General features: G+C 28.0%; 2 protein-coding genes across 6 annotated transcripts in view; both read right to left on the reverse strand.

Moving 5' to 3' along the window:
* Nucleotides 1-3034, reverse strand: part of LOC107452852 (SCY1-like protein 2) — a 55526-nt gene extending 52492 nt beyond the window's left edge. Inside the window, exon 1 of one of the 3 annotated variants that reach the window (XM_043053296.3) lies at nucleotides 2668-3034. The gene's annotated coding sequence lies outside the window, so the exon portion shown is untranslated. Of the gene's footprint in view, nucleotides 1-2440; nucleotides 2549-2667 lie in introns of those variants that run through there. The other 2 variants (XM_043053299.3, XM_043053297.3) reach the window with 2 other exon arrangements.
* Nucleotides 3035-5232: 2198 nt separating this feature from the next.
* LOC147816965 (uncharacterized) lies at nucleotides 5233-11292 on the reverse strand. Of its 3 annotated transcripts, none has more exons than XM_087153083.1 (3): nucleotides 10957-11292; nucleotides 8725-8920; nucleotides 5233-5391 (listed from the first exon to the last, which is right to left on the reverse strand). In XM_087153083.1, the coding sequence occupies exons 2-3, from the start codon at nucleotides 8915-8917 to the stop codon at nucleotides 5270-5272; spliced, it is 315 nt and encodes a 104-aa protein (XP_087009209.1). In that variant the 5' UTR covers nucleotides 8918-8920; nucleotides 10957-11292; the 3' UTR covers nucleotides 5233-5269. The 3 variants fall into 3 exon arrangements, with proteins under 3 accessions (XP_087009209.1, XP_087009212.1, XP_087009211.1); XM_087153086.1 differs by having other exon boundaries at nucleotides 8734-8920; nucleotides 10957-11199; XM_087153085.1 differs by lacking the exon at nucleotides 10957-11292 and having other exon boundaries at nucleotides 8725-9245.
* Between the last annotated feature and the right edge of the window lie 15397 nt (nucleotides 11293-26689).

Below are 26689 nucleotides of genomic sequence, written 5' to 3' on the forward strand. Positions count from 1 at the left end.
TGATAAACATGTCATTATTAAAACAGTACAGTGCGTCTCATCATTTGATCTTATTATTAGTATAATACCTGATATAATAAATATTCTTGATTTATATAATATATCGTCTCATTTGTCCAATTCTCGAATTTATATTATATATCGTCTCATTTAACCCATTGATAGACTAACATAAACAAGTGCAATAGTCTCGTAAAAACAATAAAGCTGTAGAGTACAGTGTTTTCACTACAGCACGAGAACGAGAGAATCTCGCAAATTTTTTTCTTTTCTCGCATTAAAAAATTATTATGGCGATAAATTCGCGCATTCTATAAATCAATTTTAAAATTCGCAAATTTCTCGCAGTTTGGAAAAAGCTTCGCATTACGCCATTTAGAATAAAATCCGTTTCGCTTTTCTTCCTGGACCTTTCATTATTTTCAACATCTGCCCCGTTATCTAGCTTCCTTATTTACCAGTATTGTTTAGAACCTTTTCGAACAACAGAACACTACCCCTCCGAACCACGGAACCCCTTCCAAAACACATTTCTCTGCAACCGCGTGTTTACCATAGGTAAGGTTTCTTCATGTAAGACGTTCAAATTTTTTATGCACTAATGTAAGATGGACCTTGTAAAGGCAAAATCTTCTATGATGATTCAGCAAATATCATTGATGACACAGCAAAAATATTCAATGCTTTAAAAAGTAGAAGACTTTAAAAATTTATTATAATTAAAGAAATGATTTTTTTTTCAAGTCTATTTGCTTTTTTTTAATTTTTAGAAATCTCACTTAACTTTTTGAAATCTCACCCTGTTTTTGAGAAAGGGTGAGAAATTCTGTTAATGTTTAAGCGTTTTTTAATTTTTAGAAATCTCACTTAACTTTTTGAGATCTCACCCTGTTTTTGAGAAAGGGTGAGAAATTCTCACCCATTTTTTTTCTATGATGAAAACACTGTAGTATCACCTGATAATTAGGATTTTACATAGAATCTTACAGTGCATCTAAAAATTTGACCAAGGACTGTATGGTTTCAAAAAAAAATAAGATTGTGATTTTAATATTTATGAAGCTGAGACAAATTATCTTAAGGTGAGATCAAGAAAAAATGATTACATAATTTTGTTAATGTGTATTGATGCATGTGTTAAAAAAGAAAGAGTGAAATGTTTGGATGGTAGGGGAAATTGATGAAAGTAAATTGGGTAAGAGCAACTATAATCGTAAAAAACTAGTGAATAGTAAATGGATGTTTGGTGGTACTGAAAAATTAGAGGCAAAAGTTTTTTTGAAGTCATAAAAACTCTCTTTGAAAGTGACTTTGCTTGAAGTTATTACCCAAAAATATAGCCTGGAACAATGTCAGCTTGCTGGTACAGTAGCGAACCGATTATCCGAAACGATCGGGACCATCGCTATTCCGGATAACTGATTTTTCCGGTTTTCTGAATCACTACAAAAAGCCGTTTTTTTTTTATTGTTAAACCCAACTAAAAACAAAAATTTTGGAAATAATCTTAAAAAGAAGAAAAAACAATGAAATAATACACTAATGATTATTTCCAAAATGATGGTAAGGTAAGCATCTTTCTAAAAAGAAAGGAAAATCCTAAAATCTTATGAGGAAAAAAATTTTTTAAAAAAGGCGGGAAAATTGATCGAATTTTGTTCCGGTTTTTTGGTTTTCCGGTTTTCTGATTTCTGGATAACGGGTCCTGTACTGTAATCCTATGATTATCTGAAAAATGAAGTTTTTCTGCATTGATCTGCCAATTATTAATATTGTTGATCCGGAAACTGATCGTAATACCAATAACAGCAAAAATATCAACAAATCGTAATATCAACAAAAAATAAGCACTTTTTAAGTACTTTTTAAGCACTCAAAAATATTTTTAATCCAGTTTTTTAAAAAAAATCATAATTACGATCTGACAATAATAAAAATTATTTTTTTCCAATGTTTAAAGTTCTTAAACATTAAATCAAAAAAAATTCAAAATTTTCCCAAACTTAACTTTACATAATCATGATAAAATAACTAGTTTCTGATAAATATTAACAGATAAAATTGTGATAAGTCCTGCATTTTTTGTAATTAAGGACGCAAATGGAAAGAAAAAATTTTATTTTAAGGAAGCACTTTTTACAAACCAGGAATAGAAAAAGTACCTTTTAAGGTCGTTTAAAAAACGTAAATCTAGAAAAAGCATCTTTAGGCACTATTTAAAAACGCTACGCATCCTGAAAAGAATAAAGCGCATGCAGAACAAGAATTTTACAAGTAAAATGTTCATCTCTCCTTCAAAGGTATCTTCATTACTTATTTTGCCAAATTTATGTTTTTCTAAAATTATGTGGATTAGATGAGAGGGAAGCTAATCTGTTTTTGACATTATGTATAAAAGATTTGTACATCGCCAAAAAGGAAAAATTTTGTAAACTATTACCCAAATAACCGTGTGTGACATCATGATATAATATCAATAAAATTCATTGCCCGCATCTCAGTGCCCCATCATCAAGGTAAAAATTACATATATAATTGATTAAATATCTAACTGCTGTAAAAAATATTTTTGGCAAGATACAAGAAAATAACGCACACTTTATAACAAGGGGGAAAGGAAACTGATAAATTTAAGAGTGAATTTGATAACTTGAAATAGAAACTTACCAGATTGAATTTGTTTCCAAACATACCACAACAAAAGAAAAAAAACAAAATTAGTTTTGATTTGATACGAGCGGCTGGAGACAGGACGAGTACTATTCTAATGTCCAAATATCGATAAAGCATTTCTTCATCAATTAACAGACATTTTAATCGAACTTTAATTTGAACACAATTTATTTAAGTTCATTCATCCTGGTCATACATTTTAAATTATTACAAAACCTATAAAACTGCTTTTATTTTAAGGTTGCTGCTGTTGTTTATTTACGTCACACTAGAGCTTCACAGTGCGACGACCTGCGTGCGAAGTTGAGCACTTTAAGGTAGAACAGTTTAACGAGGATCAATACCACACATCCTTGGACCCTACGCAGTCTGATCAAAGTGAGTAGAACTGGAACACAATCTTAATGAATTCAAACGTCAAATCCTAAATATGCTAATTAATGCAGACGATATTTTAATGACATAATAAATTGTGAAATAAGACACAAAACGTACTTTCTCTGAATAAAGATATCTTATTTCCGCATCCCGCAGTGGACTGATCGTTAAGACACGGCTCCCAGCAGATCACCGAAGTCAAGCATGACTGGCTACGGTCAGTGTGCGGGTGGATGACCACTTGGATCAGTCTGCGTAGGGACCGAGGATGTGCGGTATTGGTCCTCGTTAAACTGTGCTACCGTAAAGAGTTCGACTTCGCGTGCAGGTTGTCGGGCTGCCGAAGCGGGGGTGCCATCCCCTCCGCAGAGGATCAAAATTGTGATGGCATGTCTTCGGATCATACTCCGGGTTGTTTCCCAGACCGTCGCCAATAGTCCATTGTGCAGTCCATTGTGCGACGTAAATTAACAACATCTTATTTCCGCAAATTCAAATCTAAAAATAATTTCATTTAAAAAGTGTATTTAATTATTATTTATTTTATCAAAAAGTATACCTTTTGATTAAATAATTAAAGATTGATAATAATTAATAAAAGTATACTTTTCGACTATGATGGAAGTAATTTTTAATTGTAATGTATACAAATTTTTACACCATTTTAAAGTACGTAATTTTCAGATGCAAAATTTGAACGAAGTCGATTGAATTGTTTTCGAGTTAACAAATTATAAGCTTGATTTCTCGTGAACTATTCCACCAATTTCGTTTAAATTTTTGTATTTTGTCACTAGAAATTACATACTTAAAAATGTAATACTTTACGGTTCAAATTCCCTTCACTAGATGAAATAAATCATAATAATTATTATTTTACATGGAATTATGTAAGGATTTTATAAATTATATAGAATTTTATAATTATAGGTTGAAACTTTTTGATCCGCTAAGAAATTTCCAGAGATAAAGTGATGTACGCAAAATGCGAAATTATCTTGAAGGGGTCAAAACTTTCTATCGCTCTCCTGTACAAATTTAATACCTAAGTACCATATTTTAAACATTGCACTTACCCCTCTCCCACCCATACAGCCACAAATATCCACAACACATCTTAGAGATATCTCTTGGATAAAAAAACTGGATATTGCCATATCCATCAGAGGTCCCCGAGACGTCTGAATATCCATGAAATATCCAACAGAAATCCAGGGGTCGCATCTGTGTGATGTCTAGCAGATATTTGGATATTGATGTCTGCTGCACATCCAAGAGACATCCGACAGATATCTTTGATCTACCACAGTCATCCAAGGGATGTCCTAAGTTAAACATTGATATCTCTCTCACATCGTTTAGATGTCTGTTATATTTAGTTTCTGGATATCCCAAGGATATTCTTTCAGATGTCTCAGAGACAACCCTGAATGTCTGAGAGATATATTTCATTTTTGTTTACTAAAGTATTTAAAAAATGCTTATTTACTAAATTTGTATTATTTATTATTAAACGATACAAATTTTTAACTGAGAATTTCTTATTAAATTGATTTATCTTATATTATGAGTATATTTAGATTGCATATCACGTAAGTTTTGAGAATATTAATTGCAAAATGTAAGGATATATGTAAAATATACTCATAATATCTGATTCACTTTATTTGACAAATTATTTCAGAATTCTAATTTGAAATATTTGTATACTTTAAATTATTTTTTGCTTTGATTGCTGCCTTAAGAAATTTGTTAAAGTTGTAAATTTTATAAAATACTGAATTTAGTAAAATTTTATTAAAATACATTTTTTTCCAAGGTGATTGTAATATTCAGAAAGAGTGTTTTAAGTTAGAAACGTAATTACAATTATGGCATAAAAATTTTTATTGGAAGAAAAGAACTGGTTGTATTTGAAAAATGAAGGTTGAAGGAATAATATGAAAATATTTCAAGATTCTGAATTTCTTCAATTATGAAAAAAAAAAATTTGTAAAACATCAATGATTCATTTTCTAAAATAAAAATAAAAAGTTAAATTAACTTTAAGAAAAGTTTAAATTATTATTATGAGTTTTAATTTAAATTAGAAAAAAAGGAACATTTCTGAACCTGAAATTTTTTTACATTTTCACGCTTATTGAAAAGAATGTTTAATAAATAAGGGTATAAATCGAAACAATCATATATAAATAGTTTATTTACAAAAAAGTAACATTTACAATTTAAAATTTTTTAATGAAGAAACATTTCTTGCTTTTTGCATGCCGTTTTTCATAAACTTTTCAATTTCATGGTCTGTTGCTATGTCTTGGATCGAAGGATTTCTCCTCACAGCACCTAAAAATAGAGCAATGGCATAGCATAAGTTTTAGAAATGATTGAAATTAAATATTTATTAATAACATTCAAGAAAACTACCTATTCTTTCCTTAACAGATTTTTTTTACCCCTCAATTCTCCATCAGAAATTTTTTTTTAATAAAAATAGTCAAAATTTTAAATTTTGTTTCTGTAGTTTAGTTTGTTTACAGAAATGAGTTAAAGTAAAAAATGTGTAAAAAAGTTAAATGTGACTTTTTAAAATAGCATTTACTCTCAATAAATGTTAACTTTTTAATTGCATACAGAATGATATGATGCACTATTTTGCCACTATAAAGTACACATTAATCTTTTTTATAATCTGGTTAAAAGCAATAAGCTTGATTTGATTGATAAAAATAGAAGGAATTATGGAGGAGTCTACCAAAAAGAGCATAAAAATCCTTTTAATTTATGCTAAGAAGAAGAAAAAAAATTCTAAAATGTGTGCTGGTGAAAATAAAAAGACCAGTGGTTAATTTATTGGCATATTAGCATATTTTTGTTGTAACCGTTCTCCATATTTTTGCTTCTTAAAATTATCCAATCGTACTTTATCATTTAAGGATACAGTAATAATATTTATACAGCATGCATAATCAAATTTTTCAACAAAAAATGAGCACTCAAAAAATATTTTTTATCACTTTCCAAAAAAATACAAACACATTTTTGAAAACTTTAACTAGTTTCGGTTAAATATTGCAAAGAAAATCGTGAATATCACGTTTTTTTGTTTTTGTAATTTACAACAACAATCGCTACACTAAAAAATTTCTTTTTAAAAGATAGAAAATTAAGCACTTTTTACAAACCCACAATAAAATAAAAACACCTTAAATGGCTTTTAAAATATGAAAATAAAAAATAAGCACCTTTAAGCACTTTTTAGAAATGCTAGGCACCCTGTTATGTTAGAAAACGAAGGTAGATTTCATCACATTTTATTACATACCTTGCCTGCTTATATATATTAGATAATTATGTTTCAAATTTAAAAAGTTAAATTTTCTTCTTCTACAAATGCCATGAGTTAGACAATGAACAAAATAATTAAGCAAATTTTTATGAATTGATGCACTGTAAATAAGGGCGCATTATTTGAGCGATAGCTCATATGCTTTTGTAATTATTGTTAAATACTAACTCATAAAAAATTTTACTTAAGGAATACAATTTTTTCTTAAGAAAACTAATAGTAAAAAGTGACAGCTATTTTGTTCTTCCTAATTTTATGATTTTTTTTCTTCTCTTCACTTATTTTATAATTTTTTTATGAAATATGTGTGCATATATACACATATATATATTTCTTTTTTATCACATTAAAATCAACTCATAAATAAAAATGTTTTATACTTCTTATGTCATTTTGATTTATTTAATCAAATCGGTAAACATATGAAATAAATGAAAATTTTGTTGGGAAAGATTTGTAAAATATACTATTTTTAACTTCCAGATTATTTTGTTTAGAAATGGACAGGGTTGGCAGGTTTTTGACATGTGACAGTTTTTGACAGTTTAAACCATGGTTTAAACCGTCACGTCAAAAACCTCACTGTCAAAAATGTCGAAAATGTCAAAAACCTATATTCATATGTGAAATTTAATTAATACATAAAATTTATATATTTTTTAAAGAAGGATAGTGTTTCTAAATATGTTCTAGAAAAAATAAATTTTAAATTTTGAAGAAACACTTATATTTTGAATAGTAACCAAAATCTTGTACTTTTGAAAGCTCACATCTTTTGTAATATTATGTATTCATTTTCATGTTTTATTGAAAATCTGCAGTGATATTATTAAGAAATTTATTTATAACCAAATTTAGTGTATAGTATAGATTATACTAAAAATTAGACATTTTTAAAGATAAACATTAGCAGTTTTGCACATTAGACATCTTTTAAAGAAAAATCTTTTTAATATTCTTTTAAATCTTCTTAATAATCTTTTTAACATAAGACAATACAAATTTAAGTGCTTTTTGTTAAATACACAGAGTAGTTAGTGTCGATTTACAGTATATTCAGCCTATTCATTTACTATGCTGAAAATTTAGTTTATCCAAATACTTGTGAATTTCATTTTGCTGAATACTATATACATAGTTTTGTTGAATATCTAAATATTCAGCTGTTGAATAATTACTTCTTGCTTTCAAGATATGCATTATTTGTATTCTTAATACAAGTGGGGGAAAAAAATTAAGAGGTAAAAATTGTTTTAAAATGATAAGTGTAATAATTATAAATAAATATAATAAACAATATGAATTATATTTATCATTATTCACAAATATAACTACTTTTAAATTCAAATTAACATACTGGATAATAAAGATATTCGGTATAACATTAAAAATTTTTTTCATACACTTGTATCAAGTTTGTATTTATACAACATAACTTGTAAGTTCCTTATAAATATTAGTTATATGTTCCTTATACGTCAAAAATGCATAGTAATAAACTTTTAATTTTCTTAAGTATCAAAAAAAAAATTTTTTTTTTCAAAATATAAATATTTAAAAAAATTTTGTTCAAAATTTTTCTGCACATGCATTTGAATATAAATTACTGAGATTTTAAATCTGTTATTTTACCTTAATTTTAATTAAAAAAATATTTTAAAACCTGCTGATTACCTATAGTATAATTAAATTTCAATATAATGCATGGCAACTGTTAGTAGTTTTGAAGTTTATATATTTTTTTGGCAAACTTTAGTTTTTGACATTTTTGACGGGTTTTTGACGGTTTAAACCAGTATTATACCCTTGTCATGTCAAAAACCACTTTTTGACGTCAAAAACCCAACCCTGGAAATGGAAGTTTTAACAGTGGTCTGGGTCTAGTATTGGGTATTGGGTCTGGTAACAGGTTTAGGTAATATGAATAGGCTTTAACATTCCAAAATTGGTTAAGAACAATTGTATCAAATTGAATGAATGTATATTCAAACTTTACATCTAGATCTGGGCTAGATCCAGTGATGCACTGTAAAATTCTGAGTTAAAAAACTTCATAACAATAACAATATTGAACACTCAGGGTAACACAGGAAAAAACCAAAGGGGGAAAAAGTAAGAAAAGAGCAAGGAAGTAAATAATAAAATAGTGAAGCACTCTGAGGTCGTATCTGAGAAGAACAAATTAGTAATTAAATAACAAAAATTATACATAGTTCATCACATCCTATTTAATTATATACAAACATCGTGTCTTAACTGGTGTATACATACCAGTTGAAATTTGCATTTGGACAAACAAAAAAAAAATTCTTCAAGTAATAAGTTATTACCATATTCACCCAAAAGTTTTGCTTCATGGCAAATCCAATCTGGAGAAGGTTTAGTTAGCTTCATAACAAGTTTCATTACTTCATACGCTTTTAAAGGAGGCCACACACATCCCTTTGTTGACAACCAGGTCACTGGCAGAACTGCAACCTCATCAGTCAATAGAAACTTAACAATTGCAAAATTGTTCGGCATTATCTATATAAAGCAAAATTAAAAATACTTTTGAACAGTTACATATTTCAGATATATACACAAAGACTGCAATTACAATTTCAAAAAAAAAAAAAAAATGAAAATAAAGAAATTCTAAGTTTATGATTTTTTTAAATTAAAAGCTATATATACAATGATAATCCATTGCATTCAAGCAATCATGTCTGTGCATGGAAACATTGTTTTGATACACTTGGACATTATCCATATAATGCAAAATTAAACATACTTTTGAACATTTACATATTTCATATATATACATGAATAAAGCAATTACAATATTATAAGAAATGAAAATAAAAAAAATCTAAGTTAAACATTTTTAAAATTAAAAGCTATATATACGAGGATAATTCCTAACACTCAAGCAATAATTTAAGTGTGTATGGAAATATTGCTTACGAATTATGATTTTTTTTAAAAACATACACATTGCACAAAGATAATATAATGACCACCCCTGTGGCAGAATTTTTTCAAGCTATTTGCAAAAAAACTGTTTGGCACTATTATCTTTCTGTAAGATAACTTCAATATAACTAACATATATGTTAGTAATTTAAAAATAACAAAAGAGAGGTGTTTCCAAAAAAACTATAATTTTTTTAATTAAACATGAAATAATTTTTTATTCTAATATTATGGGTGTTATTTGCGCATTTTGTTGGAGGGAGGGGATGTCACACAAATTATTTCCTTCTTCGCATTTTGTAAATAATCACCACAATTTAAAAAAATAATGTAATCCGTTATCGAAAAAAATAAACGAAGATTAACAATGAAATCATGCGAATTGGACTCCTCAAAAAGGGGTTACTCAAATGCGTAATAAATAATTTTAATATCGTATAAAAATATTTTATATAAAAACTACTGAGAAATCAATAGCTGCCAACAATTTGACAGAATCATTGCCTTAAAAGTAAATACTCAAATGCAAGATTCGAATTTTCCATATAGTGTGAAATAAATAGAGATATTTAAAAACCAGGTGAAAATCAATAGTTGCCGAAAATACAATAGAAACTTTACATTGATTTATGATACTACCGGTGTAAATTAAGCGTGTCAAAAAGTGATTATCTAAATGCATGGTTCAAATATTACACGTAAATTTCTGTAGAAAAGAAAACTAAATTTAGTATTTACTTTTTAAAAGAAAAATCTTTTTGTAAGAACCCTAACTTTCTGTGACAATGTCGCTGTGATTCTGCAATGGGGATGACCGCAATAATAAAAAATTATTAACAATTTCAGCAGCCAATATTACATATACAATATACACAAATAAAATAATGATGCATATTAATATCATCAGCCTGACAAATGGCTAATGTATTCAAAATTAAAAATTTGGCTCAGCAATTTGCAAGTGGGCAAACAAAATAGAAGAATCGTATATATTTATATATATTGAACAGAATTCAACGCTAATATTAAAGGAATGATTTTGTGAGGAAAACAGGAATTCTTTGTTAAAACTTTCAATTCTACAAAGTGAAAAAATTTAATGTATTTAGACTTGTCAATCTGAACTGCAAAGTCTAAGAAAAGGGGGCTGTTGATATTAATAAGACTTTTAGCGAGAAGAGAAAAATTAGTTCACATTAAGCGTGTTCACCTGAGGAAGATTAAGTACATTGTGAAAATTTATACAAGAACGAAACGATCCGTTTTTATTAGCAATAAGATATAAAAAGTATGAAAAATAATAAATATGTATTATGTAATATAGGTAAGAAGCTAAAAACTAATTAAAAAGTAATTAACATTTATAATACAAAGGAAATATGTTGTAATTATTATTTTCTTTTAAGGAAAGGCATTTACATAAAATATGGTTGACAGACACATAAAATAAAGAGGAATGATTCTGAGCCAAAAGATCCAATCCTGAGCCAATCTTTAGGCATACATTTCAAAGATATGTAAAATGCATATAGGTGAAATAAAAATGACAATATAACCAATAAGAAGAAGAAAACAAATATTTCAATAAAAAAAAAACTTTTACTTACTTCAACAATAAATGATTTTTATATCAAGGTTGTAAAATGAAGTGAACGCGCTCGCTAAAAATGAATTCTGCGGTTTCGTATTTGGAATCAGGTTTCTGTTTTTGTTGAGTACGGTTAGAATTATAATTATCTAAGAATATTTAAAAATTCAAAATTCCGTTTTAATTCAGAATAAAAAATCTGCATCAGAAAAAGAAAATTATATCAGAGTTTAGAATAGTAAATAAAAGAATATTAATATCCAAAAACTGAAATCTCTGAGATATCGAAAACTGGATATGCGTCAGCTATTGAGTACGATTTGAAACATCTCTTAGGCATTCTACAGACATCCAGTGATCCATGTCTTAAACTTATCTATATTAAATATCCAAAAGATATCCATAATGTCCATATCTAGAACTTAGATATGTCTGGATATCTCTATAATAACCAAATTACCACATCCCTCAGATATCCAAAAATGATATCCCAGAGATGTCTAAAATATCCAACTCATGGACTTAGATGTGTTTAGATATCTGAAAGAAGTCTGGAACATATCCGAATATCCACTGGATATTTGGATAAGTAACAGACGTGTTTGGATATCCCTGGGATAGCGGTGGCTGTGTGGGCACTTGTCAAGGGTCAAAACATCAAATCTGCCGAAAAATATTTAAAAAAAACTATGTTTATTGTAAGAAAGTACTTTTTTATGTCTGATTTTATATCTTAAAATATCGTCAGCATTATTCATTGACATATAAAGTCCTCGAACTGTTGATTGAGTATGTGAAAATCCGTTCGTTAGATTAAATCAAGAGTTATTTTGAGCGTTCGCTTTTTATTTTGAGCACGGCATATATCAAGCTAGGAACATGTAATTGGTTTGAAATATATATAAACTAAACTCAGTGGCGCGACAGTTCATAGAGGGCCAAGGCCTAGTGCGCCCATCTCAGTTTTCTTGACCTTGGGCTCGGGGGAGCAGGAGCAGATGTTCCGGTCAGGTGGTCAGCCGAACGCGGAACCCCCAGTGTTTAGTTCCCAAGCATGCTTGGTACTCATTTATCGACCCACTGAAGGGATGAAAGGCTGAGTCAACCTTGCCCGGCCCGAGGATCGAACCAGGGACCTGTGGCACGACAGCGCGAAGCGCTACCGCTCAGCCACAGGGCGTCTTGAAATATATATATATCAATCAAAGAACCTCTCTTCTATAAGCCCTCCCACCCCACTTTTCTGCGACAGAAGTTGCCACAAAGAAGGACAAATTAAAAGTTTCAAGCTTGTCTTATCATAAGTATATAGAGGAATTGTATTTTTCACTAAAAAAGGGAATAAGTACTTGGAGGGGAGCAGTTCAGTGGCACCAAAGATGTTTCAGCGAGGAAAAAGGTGCTTTGGTACGTTTGTGTGCAAAATCAATGCGCAACTTTTTTTTTCCGGTTCCGCAAGATCAAAATAAATATAACACAATAGCAATTAAGCCTGAACCATGAACTCGTGTAAGAACTTATAATCGAATTAAATTGTGGAGAGAAAAAGAATGTTTATAGACTTCAGGTGCCCTGCGCACGTGCTTATTGGTTAATCCGGCATTGGGGATACCTGCAGGTCACATTCTGTGGGTATCTCGATCCTGATTGGTTGTTGAAACGTTGGCATTTGTTTATGTACTTCCATTCTATATCGAGTAATCCAAACCTATCTAGCACTAATTCTCTTAAATAACACAGCCTATATTCTTTCATAAAGACAGGCACGGAGTGAAAATGAATCGTGGTTACAATAAAATTCATAACCAAATAATAAATCTAAGTTAAGTCAATGATAGATAGGTATTTTATTTAAGTCTAATTAGAGCTGCACAACGGGCTATTGGAGATGGTTTGGGAGACAACCCTAAGAATAATCCGAAGACATGCCATCGCAGTTTTGATCCTCTGCAAAGGGGATGACTCCCCTGTCTTGGTAGCCCAACAACCTGTGCGCGAATACGAGCACTTAAAAGTAGAACAGTTTAAAGAGGACTGATACAGCACACCCTCTGTCCCAACGCAGTTTGATCAAAGTGGTCGCCCACCCGCTTGATGACCGCAGCCAGCGATGCTAGATTTCGATGTTATACTAGGATTGAGTAAAAGAAGTAGACCAGAAAGAATTATATTTCATCAAATTCAATGTACTATACGGCTGCGTATTTAATTAACTTAACGTTAATCTACATTTTGAGTTATGTGGAGAAACATAGCTCATTTTTAATACTCCATATTTCTGATAAAGATTAGCTGGTCCCGACGTCATAAATCACATGCTTTGGTATTGGTTATCTTCTACTTGGAGTGCAAGTACCTAATTATTAGTGGCGGCTACAGAGTTTAACAATATAAATGTATCCATAGAGACTTATATTTTGTTAATTTTGATGTATGCTTTTTTGAAGAAATAGGTAGTCGGAAACGTAAAAGGTAAGTTAAAGTAAATAAATAAACAATCAAAGTACCTTGACCGTTCATTGTATTTTGATTACCAGAAAACGATTAAGATATATTCGCCCTTCTAATATGTAATAAAAATGGTCTTAAACACAACTTGGTTGTAAAAATTTACTGCTCTACTCGATAAAAAGTATTTTTCACATATATTTGAGTTTTTTGGTCTTTTTAAGTCTAGAAGGAGATAACATGTACGTTCCTTAGGATGACCAACAAATTAACCTAAAATAATTTATTTTTTTCTATAATTATTATATTTTGTTCATATTTCTTTGAAATATTTACTTGTTTTTAAAAACTTGTACCTAAAATTCACACTGCTTTGTTAAGTAAAATAACTTTTCTCAATAAAGTTTTTTAGTAAAAATAAACTTTAGATGCCGTTTAAGATTAAAAGCGTTGTAAAATATTAATTCTATAATCTTTAAACTTTTTGGTAAGCCAATATTTGTTTGTTTCGCCGTTTTATAGTCATTATTCTAGCGTTAGTTGTCTATCTAGTTAAAAAAAAAATTATCGCATGTATATTTCTGATTCTAGTACCATGAGAATAACAGTAAAAGAAGTAGACCAGAACGAATTATATTTCGTCGAATTCGATGTACTATACGGCTGTGTGTATCAACAATCGACGGGGTTTTAACTTTTAGAAATAAACATGTAGTGGTTTGTACATTCACACTGCATTAAAAGTACTCTTAAAGAATGGTTGAAAAGATAAGAACAATTAAAGGAAAATCAACTTCATTGAGAGGAATAAAATATTAATATTTGAAAAAAATATATAAACACCTCCTGACAGGCTATGTTTCGATTTAAATTATAAATGTTTTCATTAAAAAAATTCTTTTCCTTATTTAATATTTTTTTATTGTTAGGGATTCTCATCTTTTTTAATGTTATCTTCATCTGAATATCTGTACTGTTAACTCTTAAAATCAAATGAAAAAAAAAGAGAAAATTCATGAAAGATCAATTTGTTGTCCGCTTAGTTTTTTCTTTATATTTTATTTGTGACACTTATTTTGGCATAATATTATTTGTCAACTGTGATACTGGTAACAATAATTAAATATTAAGTATGTTAAACATCTTTATTGGCAGAATAATAATGTCATCTCCCTTTAAAAGAATAAGTACTAAAATACAAACATAATTTAAAATGCTATTTTCATATAACTACTAACAAAACATTGTATAAATATTGACTTTAATTATCATTTATTTACTGTTATTTTATTAATTAAGTAGCTGAATATCCGTTCTTCACATGGGGAAATCAGTACTGAACAACGATCCTGCACAAAACGTCAAAAACATTGACACAAACAATAAAACTAAAGTTATTTCAATGTTGTTTGTTGCACTTCTGAATGATTACTAAGCAAAACTTGTTATCACGTTTGTATTCAGTATTATCTGACATAACGCTGTTGCTCGAGGCAGCTCACATAATATTTACCACAGTCAAGCTCCTGTAATTCAAGATGAATATAGGTGATACTAGTAATACTTAATAATCTACTGTAGATATTTCATGTAGCTACTTAACAAGTAGATTTTTCACACCAACTAGTGACGGAATAGCTCCAAATATATTTTTTAATTCAGTGCTGGTGGTGGAATGAAAAGCTTTAAATTTTTTTCTAACCCTTTGACGGTTAGGGAAATTAGCAATTTTTGTTTACTTAATTCGCGCACTATTAGGAGTAAACAGTAGGCGAAAGTGGCAGCTGTTTTCCCTGCTGTTCTTCTGAAAATGTCACCCTTCTCTGGCGATGCCGTAGATAGCTCGCCTCACACGTTTTAAAAATTTCTTAAAGTATTTGTAGTACATAAATAGCAGTTTTTACATACTTTAAAATAATTAATAAATGATAATTATTAAATAGTAAATTATAAAAGATTATAATAAATTTTATAAATAATAATAGTTAATTATAAATATAAGACAAATATTAAATTGAAAGGACTGAATAAATGCAACTAATGTAAAATTTTATGAAGCATTTAAATACAGTAATTACCTAAAAATCTTTTTTGTGTACTTATACAGTTGGTTTCGTAATTATTCCTTGGAAAATTAATGTTGCAAAAAATATACTCAATTCATTCGCATTAGTTTCACTCCAATGATGAGTTCGAGAATGTTCTTTGCTGCTGAAAATTTAAATTTTCATTAACAAAAATGTTGGTTTCAGTAACAGTATGATTTAGAAACTCATCAGTAAAAAACAGCTCGAATTGCTCTACTGGATCAGAAATATTTGTCACGCAAGCTTTCATGCTCACATCACCAGTAAAACTATAGATTCGTTAATCTAAAAATAATTTCATTTAAAAAGTTTTTATAATTAATTATTTTATCTAAAAGTTGTCTAAGCATTTTTTTATTGTTATATAGAAAAATTTTTACACTATTTTAAAGTATGTAATTTTCAAATGCAAAATTTTGTACACAATAATTAAATTCGCTAATCTAAAAATAATTTCATTTAAAAAGTTTTTATAATAACTAATTATTTTATCAAAAAATAGTCTACACAAATTTAAATTGCAATGAATAAAAATTTTTATACCATTTTGAAGTATGTAATTTTCAAATGCAAAATTTTGTACACAATTTTTAGATTCGTTAATCTAAAAATAATTTCATTTAAAAAGTTTTTATAATTATTAATAATTTTATCTAAAAGTTGTCTAAACATATTTGAATTGTAATATATAAAAATTTTTACACAATTTTAAAGTATGTAATTTTCAAATGCAACATTTTTTACACAATTATTAAATTCGTTAATCTAAAAATAATTTCATTTAAAAAGTTTTTATAATTATTAATTATTTTATCTAGAAGATGTCTAAACATTTTTGAATTGTAATATATAAAAAATTTTACACCATTTTAAAGTATGTAATTTTCAAATGCAAAATTTTGTATACAATTATTAAATTCGTTAATCTGAAAATAATTTCATTTAAAAAGTTTTTATAATAACTAATTATTTTATCAAAAATTAGTCTAAACATTTTTAAATTGTAATATATAAAAATATTTACACCATTTTAAAGTATGTAATTTTCAAATGCAAAATTTTGTACACAATTATTAAATTCGTTAATCTAAAAACAATTTTATTTAAAAAGTTTTTATAATAACTAATTATTTCAACAAAAAATAGTCTACACAAATTTAAATTGCAATGAATAAAAATTTTTATACCATTTTGAAGTATGAAATTTTCAAATGCAAAATTTTGTACACAATTTTTAGATTCGTTAATCTAAAAATAATTTCATTTAAAAAGTTTTTATAATTACTAATTATTTTATCTAAAAGTTGTCTAAACATTTTTGAATTGCAATGAATAAAAATTTTTATACCATTTTAAAGTATGTAATTTTCAAATGCAAAATTTTGTACACAATTATTAAATTCGTTAATCCAAAAATAGTTTCATTTAAAAAGTTTTTATAATAACTAGTTATTTTATCAAAAAATAATCTAAACAAATTTGAATTGCAATGAATAAAAATTTTTATACCATATTAAAGTATGTAATTTTCAAATGCAAAATTTTGTACACAATTTTTAGATTCGTTAATCTAAAAATAATTTCATTTAAAAAGTTTTTATAATTAATTATTTTATCTAAAAGTTGTCTAAACATTTTATAATAACTAGTTATTTTATCAAAAAATAATCTAAACAAATTTGAATTGCAATGAATAAAAATTTTTATACCATATTAAAGTATGTAATTTTCAAATGCAAAATTTTGTACACAATTTTTAGATTCGTTAATCTAAAAATAATTTCATTTAAAAAGTTTTTATAATTAATTATTTTATCTAAAAGTTGTCTAAACATTTTTTAATTGTAATATAGAAAATTTTTTACACCATTTTAAAGTATGTAATTTTCAAATGCAAAATTTTGTACACAATTATTAAATTCGTTAATCTAAAAATAATTTCATTTAAAAAGTTTTTATAATAACTAATTATTTTATCAAAAAATAGTCTACACAAATTTAAATTGCAATGAATAAAAATTTTTATACCATTTTGAAGTATGTAATTTTCAAATGCAAAATTTTGTACACAATTTTTAGATTCGTTAATCTAAAAATAATTTCATTTAAAAAGTTTTTATAATTATTAATTATTTTATCTAAAAGTTGTCTGAACAAATTTGAATTGCAATGAATAAAAATGTTTACACCATTTTAAAGTATGTAATTTTCAAATGCAAAATTTTGTACACAATTATTAAATTTGTCAATCCAAAAATAATTTCATTTAAAAAGTTTTTATAATAACTAATTATTTTATCAAAAATTAGTCTAAACATTTTTAAATTGTAATATATAAAAATATTTACACCATTTTAAAGTATGTAATTTTCAAATGCAAAATTTTGTACACAATTATTAAATTCGTTAATCTAAAAACAATTTTATTTAAAAAGTTTTTATAATAACTAATTATTTCAACAAAAAATAGTCTACACAAATTTAAATTGCAATGAATAAAAATTTTTATACCATTTTGAAGTATGAAATTTTCAAATGCAAAATTTTGTACACAATTTTTAGATTCGTTAATCTAAAAATAATTTCATTTAAAAAGTTTTTATAATTACTAATTATTTTATCTAAAAGTTGTCTAAACATTTTTGAATTGCAATGAATAAAAATTTTTATACCATTTTAAAGTATGTAATTTTCAAATGCAAAATTTTGTACACAATTATTAAATTCGTTAATCCAAAAATAGTTTCATTTAAAAAGTTTTTATAATAACTAGTTATTTTATCAAAAAATAATCTAAACAAATTTGAATTGCAATGAATAAAAATTTTTATACCATATTAAAGTATGTAATTTTCAAATGCAAAATTTTGTACACAATTTTTAGATTCGTTAATCTAAAAATAATTTCATTTAAAAAGTTTTTATAATTAATTATTTTATCTAAAAGTTGTCTAAACATTTTATAATAACTAGTTATTTTATCAAAAAATAATCTAAACAAATTTGAATTGCAATGAATAAAAATTTTTATACCATATTAAAGTATGTAATTTTCAAATGCAAAATTTTGTACACAATTTTTAGATTCGTTAATCTAAAAATAATTTCATTTAAAAAGTTTTTATAATTAATTATTTTATCTAAAAGTTGTCTAAACATTTTTTAATTGTAATATAGAAAATTTTTTACACCATTTTAAAGTATGTAATTTTCAAATGCAAAATTTTGTACACAATTATTAAATTCGTTAATCTAAAAATAATTTCATTTAAAAAGTTTTTATAATAACTAATTATTTTATCAAAAAATAGTCTACACAAATTTAAATTGCAATGAATAAAAATTTTTATACCATTTTGAAGTATGTAATTTTCAAATGCAAAATTTTGTACACAATTTTTAGATTCGTTAATCTAAAAATAATTTCATTTAAAAAGTTTTTATAATTATTAATTATTTTATCTAAAAGTTGTCTGAACAAATTTGAATTGCAATGAATAAAAATGTTTACACCATTTTAAAGTATGTAATTTTCAAATGCAAAATTTTGTACACAATTATTAAATTTGTCAATCCAAAAATAATTTCATTTAAAAAGTTTTTATAATTTAATTACTAATTATTTTATCAAAACATACTCTAAACAAATTTGAATTGCAACGAATAAAAAATTTTATACCATTTTAAAGTATGTAATTTTCAAATGCAAAATTTTAATGAAATAGATAGAATTGTTTCTGAGTAAACAAATTATAAACTTGATTTCTCAACAACTATTCCAACAATTTAATTTAAATTTTGTCGTTGGAAATTACATACTTAATAATGCAGGGCTCAGTGCAGGTCAAAAATGTGACTAAAAATTTCTTAAAAAGTTATATATAGTCACTTAATTAAGAACAGTGTTAGTATTCAGGCAACATCCTAATAACCTTAAATCTATACAACTTAAGGGAAAAAAATTGGGTTAAAAACATTTATTGTTGTACCTTTTTATTGCTTTAATTTACTGCTATGGAAATTTTAAAAAAAAAATTACATAATAAATTTTTCCCAACTAAATAAAAACGGTGCATGTTTAACTTAAGCTACTATGATTTAAAGTATTATGTTAAAGAAGCAGTGAAAGTATACAACAAAAATATTGTCATTATTATGCAAAGTCAATGCACATTTATTGAGATGTGCTTCTCCTCAGGAGCCAAAATACGGTGTGTTTTTGAATAGGATGTAAGGAACTGAAAAAAATGTTAAATAACTATTACTACAAAAAAAATTGTTTTTACAATAAAAATGGTGCAAAACGAATGTGGCAAAAAGTAATTAATCAGGAGTGATTGTGTTCCGGAAAAAATCCGGATTCCGCGGTCCGAAAGTTTCCGGAATTCCAAAGTCCAGAAGTTTCAAGAAATCATCGATCACATTTATATATAAAAAATTTTTGTATATTTTATTCAAAGATATTAGAACTAGAATTTATACTTGGCATCTCTTTCATTTGTAAATATTTTTTCTGGTACAATAATAAATGTGATTAGAGATAAAAGTAAACTTACACATAATTATTCATTTAAATTATGCTGTATATTTAGAACATCATGTTTTGAAAATTTCAATGATTTAAATTTATAAAGATATTACTTTTTTGAATGATTTTACTCAAGAAATTTTCAGGATTTTTGAGTTGAGGCCCACAATCACTCCTGATTAATGCAATGAAAAATAACAATATGGTATTTAAATTGGAAATATGTGCAAAACTGGACACGCGATCATTATCCTAAAGGGGCTAAATTCTAAATATGCATATGTAATAACATTGTATAAAAATATAAATGATTGAAAAAACTCTCAGGGAAAAAAAAAAGTGGAATCGCGATAGAGCCAAGCGCATTAAAAGTTTTTTTTGAACAAATCAGTTACAAATTTTTACTGAATTTTGAGAGTCGTTACAACATCGCATTTATCAAAACTATAACATCGCATTAATATGAAATTATATAGTGCAAAAACAGTCAGAAAGCAACATTAATATACAACGTAACTACCCCGAATCAAGTGTGCAACAAAAAGTTAACTTTAAGGTGAAAAAGGCAAAGTAGTAATAGCATCGTATTAAAAAACCACAAGGAAAGGGCTGAAAAAATTATAAAAACTCGCATGATCGCCTAAGGTAAACATTGGAAATAAAACTGTAAGAAATCAAATACCTCCAACAACGATTTTCGAATAAATCATTAACAAATAGTTATTACTGGAATACACGTAACTTAATAAACATCATATAAACTAAAATATGGAGATTTTAAAAAACCATGTGAAAATAAAAATTAGCGGAACTTTGTCAGTCATGCGACTAATAAAACGATTATAAAACCAAGTTAATTTACAGAGAAACAATTTGAAATTTTCCAATTTAAAGTTCATGTGTCATAACATTGTATAAAAAACAGCACAATTTGAAAAACCACATAGAAAGAACTGAAAAAATTCTTAATAACTACTGACCTCTAAAGTAATAAAAAAACAAACATCCAACAGTGTGAAATTATGTGTCAAGAGGAGATTACGCAAATTCGCACGACGTAATAACATCTTATTAAAAAAGTTGTAGTTAAGTTACGTCGCACTAGAGCTGCACAATGGGCTATTGGCGACGGTCTGGGAAACATCCCTGAGGATGATCCGAAGACAAGCCATCACAATTTTGATCCTCTGCAGAGGGGATGGCACCCCTGCTTTGGTAGCCCAACGACCTGCACGCGAAGTCGAGCACTTTACGGTAGAACAGTTTACATTATCAGGACCAATACCCGCACACCCTCGGTCCCTACGCAGACTGATCCAAGTGGTCACCCACCCGCACACTGACTTATTTAAAAAAAAAGAATCAAATTTTTTAAAGAGAATAATAAAAATTATAATAGTAATTTATTCGACATCTTATTTAAGTTTTTTCTTTTTAAGAAAAAGTAAGAACTTTTAAGCACTTAAAAGAAGAACTTTTAAAGAGTGCTTTATTTCTATGATTCAAAATTATGTTCTATTTAAGCACATTTCATGTTCGTATAAACCAGGGTTGTCAAACTGCAAAGAGCCCACGGGCCAGAATTCCGGTCACTGATCACCTGGCGGGCCGCAGTTTGAAAAAGTTGAACAATAATCTCTTATACAATAACAATCAATAGTTGAATTATTAATTATAAAACAATGGAACAGAAGGATTATAAAACAATTTGCTTAAATTTTAATGGGAAAACTGAGGCCGATCAGCCTGAATAAGAAGTTGTCGGGCAGCCAGTTGGAAAGCCCTGTTATAAACCCTACAGATAAAAGAAATTCAATTCAATGAGAAATACACAAATTTTCATGTTCTGCAGCTCCACAGCAGATAAGAAAACTAAACTTAAGATAGATGATGACTAAAATCAGCCGGATTGAGGGTGTGCGGGGCCTTTACATTAAAATGTTTTTTTTTCTCCTATATTTTTTATTTATTCAAATATAAAAGTATTTATATATCTTTTCATTTAAGAAAGCATATTTAAAATAAATAATAATAAATTAAATTTTTATGAGTAATAAATAAATATGATTAACATTATATGAAAAAATTATCGTATTTTATTAATATATATTTGAAATTGATTTTTTTTATTTAAGAAATCATTATTTTTCTTAAAATTTATTTTCAAAAAATGCATTTTAAGGGGGGGTAATCCGGAACTGACTAAAATCATTCTTCGATGCCATGAATGAATTCTTCTCTTGCATTTCAAGAAAGTGGAAATTGTCTATTTTATGCCCCACCCATTTGGGTGAGTCCTTTACTAGAGCAAGAGGACTGTAATGTCATGGGTTTAGGGCAGTGTTTCCCAGACTTTTGTGTACCCTTTCTAAATTTTTCGTAACGCTGTGTATCACTAATTAAAAAATGAATAAATTTTTCACTATAAAAAAATTGCACAAAAGTTAAAAATCACAACTGGCTGTTGAGACCACTAATTTATTTACTGTAAATTCTGAAAAAAATAGCCAACAGAAAAATACGTCATCGTAAATTTTCATGGCTAGCTTTATTTTAAAGTAAAATTTTTTTGAAATTTTCGTTTGTTGCAAGATATTTCGCATAAGAATGCGGGACCCCCGCTAAACTGTTCCCGTACCCCTGGGGGTACGCGTATCACACTTTGGGAAACACTGGTTTAGGGAAATGTAAAATCTTTCTTTCGATTGAAATGGGGGGGGGGGATTGTGCAATTAAAATTTAAAAAAAGTGAGATAAGTGACTAAGCCTTAAAAACAGTGAATAAAAGTTACTATTTTTTAAGATAGTAACATTAAGTGAGAAAAGTGACTCACTCGGATTATGTAATACTTTTGCAACTCAAATTCCCTTCACTAGATAAATTTACATGGAATTATATCCGGATAAATGAATGTTATAATTATGTGTGCTGAAACTTTTTAATTCACTTTGCAATTTCCAGAGATAAATACTTACGTTAAATGTGAAATTATCTTGAAGGGGTCAAAATTTTTAATCGCTCTCCTGTATAAATTATTATGACCACATTGCGGCTGTCCCACATATGAAGGGTCAAAAAACCAAATCCGTCGGAAAAGAAAAAAAATGTTTATTCTGAGAAAGTGCTTTTTTTGTGTCTGATTTCGTAACTTAAAATATCCTCGTCGAACTATTAAAGTTCGTTCGATTGAAGCAAAAGTTATTCTGAGAGCGCACTCTTCTTGATTTGTTAAAGTTTTAAATGTTGAATTTGCAAGTGCACGCTCCTAATCATGTAATAAGAAGGGCACCCAACATGTTTCAGTGAGGAAAAAGATAAAATCAATTTTGTATTCCCTTCCCTTACCACCAATTTTTTTGGAAGGAAAAAATCAACCTATTTCATTCATAAATACAAAAGGAACTAAAAACAAAACCACAAGTTATAAGTTGAAATGTTGAATTTTTTTTTATGTGCAGGGCCTGATTATCGCCTAGGCCCAATAGGCACGGGCCTAGGGACCACATTTTCTGTGGGCCTCAAAAATTAGTACAAAATCTAGCGCTGGGCCCATATCCAAGAGGTCGTGGGTTCGATCCTCGCCGGCCGAAGACTCCCCGTGTAGTAAATGGTGACTGATGCACGTTAAATCTGTCGAGTCTCAAAGTCCTCCATGTTCCCACAACAAATCAATACCTCTGGGGGTACTGATCCAGAAGTTTCCTTGTCTTCTGGATTGGTTCAAAATTACAAGGCTACGGAGTTGAACGTAAGTAGTCGTAAACCCATGAAATTGGGTCGGCTGTTCAACGACGGTTATAAAATAAAATAAAATATTTCATTAAAAAAATACTGAAAGAGACAGTTTATCTCAAAAAATGCATTTTTTATTTCAAATTTTCTTTATATTGTGATAAACATTGCACTAATCAATTTCGAAAGTACAGCTGAATTTTAATTGGTGCAATCTTTACTCCAATGGCTTAAGCAAATGCAACTGGAATGCATATTCGCAATGTCTCTTATAAATGATTAGTGCCAACAAGAACTTAACAAATATGCAAAGCTGTAGATGGAAGACCTTTAAAATAATTCAGCTAATCAATGACTTAAGCAAAAATCATTGATTTCAATTGTTGGTGGTCACCAAACTATTTTTATTTTCATACAACATTGTTTTGTTGTTTTATATTTTGATTTAATATTTAGATGAGTAAACTTTATTTTAGAAAAATAATCTTCAATTGTCTACTTTCAAAAATTTTTAGAATGTTTCTCTTGAATCATGCAGTTCTATAGATTCTTTTTATTATTAGGACCTCCAGAAATTTGATTTCAAAATATTTTGGTAGGGGCCCTGAAAATTTTGTGGGCCTTGGGCCAGAATTTGTCTTGATCGGTCCCTGTTTATGTGTGTGTTAAGAAACATTTAATTTGTCATCAGTTTACTATCCTAAGCAAATGAAACTCTTGTAAGAACTTATAATCGAATGAAATTGTGAAAAAAAAAGTTTTTAGAAAAAAAAACTTTTTTAATTGGTGCTTTGTGGTGCCCCATGCACGTGCTTAGGGGTTAATCCAGCCCTGAGTGCCACACACCCTTTTTCCTATAATTATTTCCTTGGCTCCCTAATTTATTTATAATTATTTCCTTAGGTATGGTAATATAGTATGTTATAATATAATACCAGACCTAAATTGAATATTATAAGTTTATATAATACGAAGAGATATGGGGCCATATATATATATATCAGGGCCGTAACTACGCCGGGGCAGCCGGGGCACCGCCCCGGGGCCCCGACGGTCAAGGGGGCCTCATATGAAGAGACCACATCATGTTTTTTTTTCTTCAAAATACAGCACTCTTATTATATATATGTAGGAAAGAAATTGCGTTAAGATAGTGTTGATGAAAATTTTCTTTTTTGTAATAGCGTACCTACTATAACATAAAGGGAAGGGTAAAAAACGGTAGAACACCTTTTCACAAATTATTTCCCTTTCTTAAAAGAACAAACACGCTTTGCAGAGAAGGGGAAAGGCCACAGCTGCATGTAGTTGATTGCGTCAGACCCGGTGGCAGAGGGCCCCTCTAAAATTTAGATGATGGGGCAAACGATGCGTTTCACCCCTCCTGAAATTTAGACACTCACAAAAATAAAGTCAAGTAAAATCAGTAATTTAAAATAAAGGATTTTTTTCAATTTTGAAGCTATTTTTGAAATAGAAAACTTTATATTCCTCTAACATTTATGTGTCTTGCCTCTTCTGATATTTAGTTATTCGCCAAGACGAAGTCTAGTAAAATAGGTAATTTTAGAGGAAAAAAAAGGCTATTCTTTTTCAGCTTTGAAGATATACATCAAGTTATTCTGTTATGGGCGATTAATATGTTTTTTGACTTTTGAAAAAGTAAAGTAAAGGTAGAAAAAGTATTTTATTTCCAACTTTTACTCTATTTTCTACCGAAATAGTAATGAGGGGGCGAACATAGTTTTTCGCCCCTTCTGAAATTTCAAAGTGTTAAAAAATAATAAAAATTGGTAACTAAAAAAAAATGTTATTTTTGAATCTATTTTCCAAATAGAAAGCTTTATTTTCTTCTGAAATAAAAGTAAGGGGGCGAAAAATTTGCTTCTCATTTTCTGAAATTTGGACATTAATAGAATAAAATCAAGTAAAGTTGAAAATTTTCACAATTTCGACGATATTTTTAAAATAAAAAACTTCATTTTCCTCTTAAATTATAGTAAGGGTATAGAAAACTTTAATTTCTTCTGATATAAGGTAAGGGGGGCTAAAAACTTTTTGTATCTTCAGAAATTTAGACATTTGAAATAATAAAGTCCAGTAAAATTGTTTTTTTTAAAAAAAAAAAAACTTTGAAGCTATTTTTCAAAAAGAAAATTTTATTTTCTTCTTAAAGTGAGGAGGTGAAGAATATACTTCACCCCTTCTGAATTTCAGACATTCGCAAGAATAAAGTCGAGTGAAATTTATATTTAACTCTTATTTTCGACTTTAAAGCTATTTTCCAAAATTGAAAACTTTAGCCTCCCCTTCCGAAAATTTGACATTCGCAATAATAAAGTAAAACAGAATTGAGAATTTCAGAAAAAGAAATTACTTTTTTTCCCAATTTGATAGCTATTTTTCAAATTGAAATAGAAATCGCCCCCCAAGAAAAATGCTTCGGTTTTGTTTCAATTTTTTTCTACATATTACAAGTTTCAATTTATTAAAAAAATTTAAAAGAAAATCACGAAAAGAGAAGAGGAGCACATCATAAAAAAACATAACAAGTGTTTAGAAAACTAAAATAAGCACCACTGTTTTGCATCCTGAAAAATGCATTCTACACTGAGACTAATAGATATATTTGAAAGCATCTTTTGACTGTGGGTGGTATGAAGGTGTTAAAACCTTCATACCCCCCACAGAGTTGACCCACAGTTATCTGACTCCTCAAAAAATAGCCATCTCCTTTTACACCATGGGAAAATGACCTTTTCCTTCTTTAAATTGCCTTAATCATTTTTATGACCCTGGGCTCTTTTGTGCTTTTATAAAATGTCATATATTTACAGTACCATCTATATGTCCCTTAAGTTGTCTTAAACTAGAAATTATCTCGATGTTCTAGGAAAACAGATGTAAGCTTTTAAGGAATCCAAGGGGATGACTCTTGTTAACATTTACTTAGGTC

The sequence above is a fragment of the Parasteatoda tepidariorum genome, chromosome 1 (genome assembly GCF_982258835.1).
Source record: "Parasteatoda tepidariorum strain Cologne lab strain chromosome 1, Ptep-v5.0, whole genome shotgun sequence".
Classification (NCBI taxonomy): Eukaryota; Metazoa; Arthropoda; class Arachnida; order Araneae; family Theridiidae; genus Parasteatoda; species Parasteatoda tepidariorum.

Excerpts from the sequence above, each read along its gene's own strand:
- LOC147816965 (XM_087153083.1), bottom strand. The coding sequence starts at position 8,917 with ATGCCGAACAATTTTGCAATTGTTAAGTTTCTATTGACTGATGAGGTT. Across the intron at positions 5,392-8,724 it reads AAAACTTTTGGGTGAATATG|GTGCTGTGAGGAGAAATCCT; the intron begins GTAATAACTTAT and ends CTCTATTTTTAG.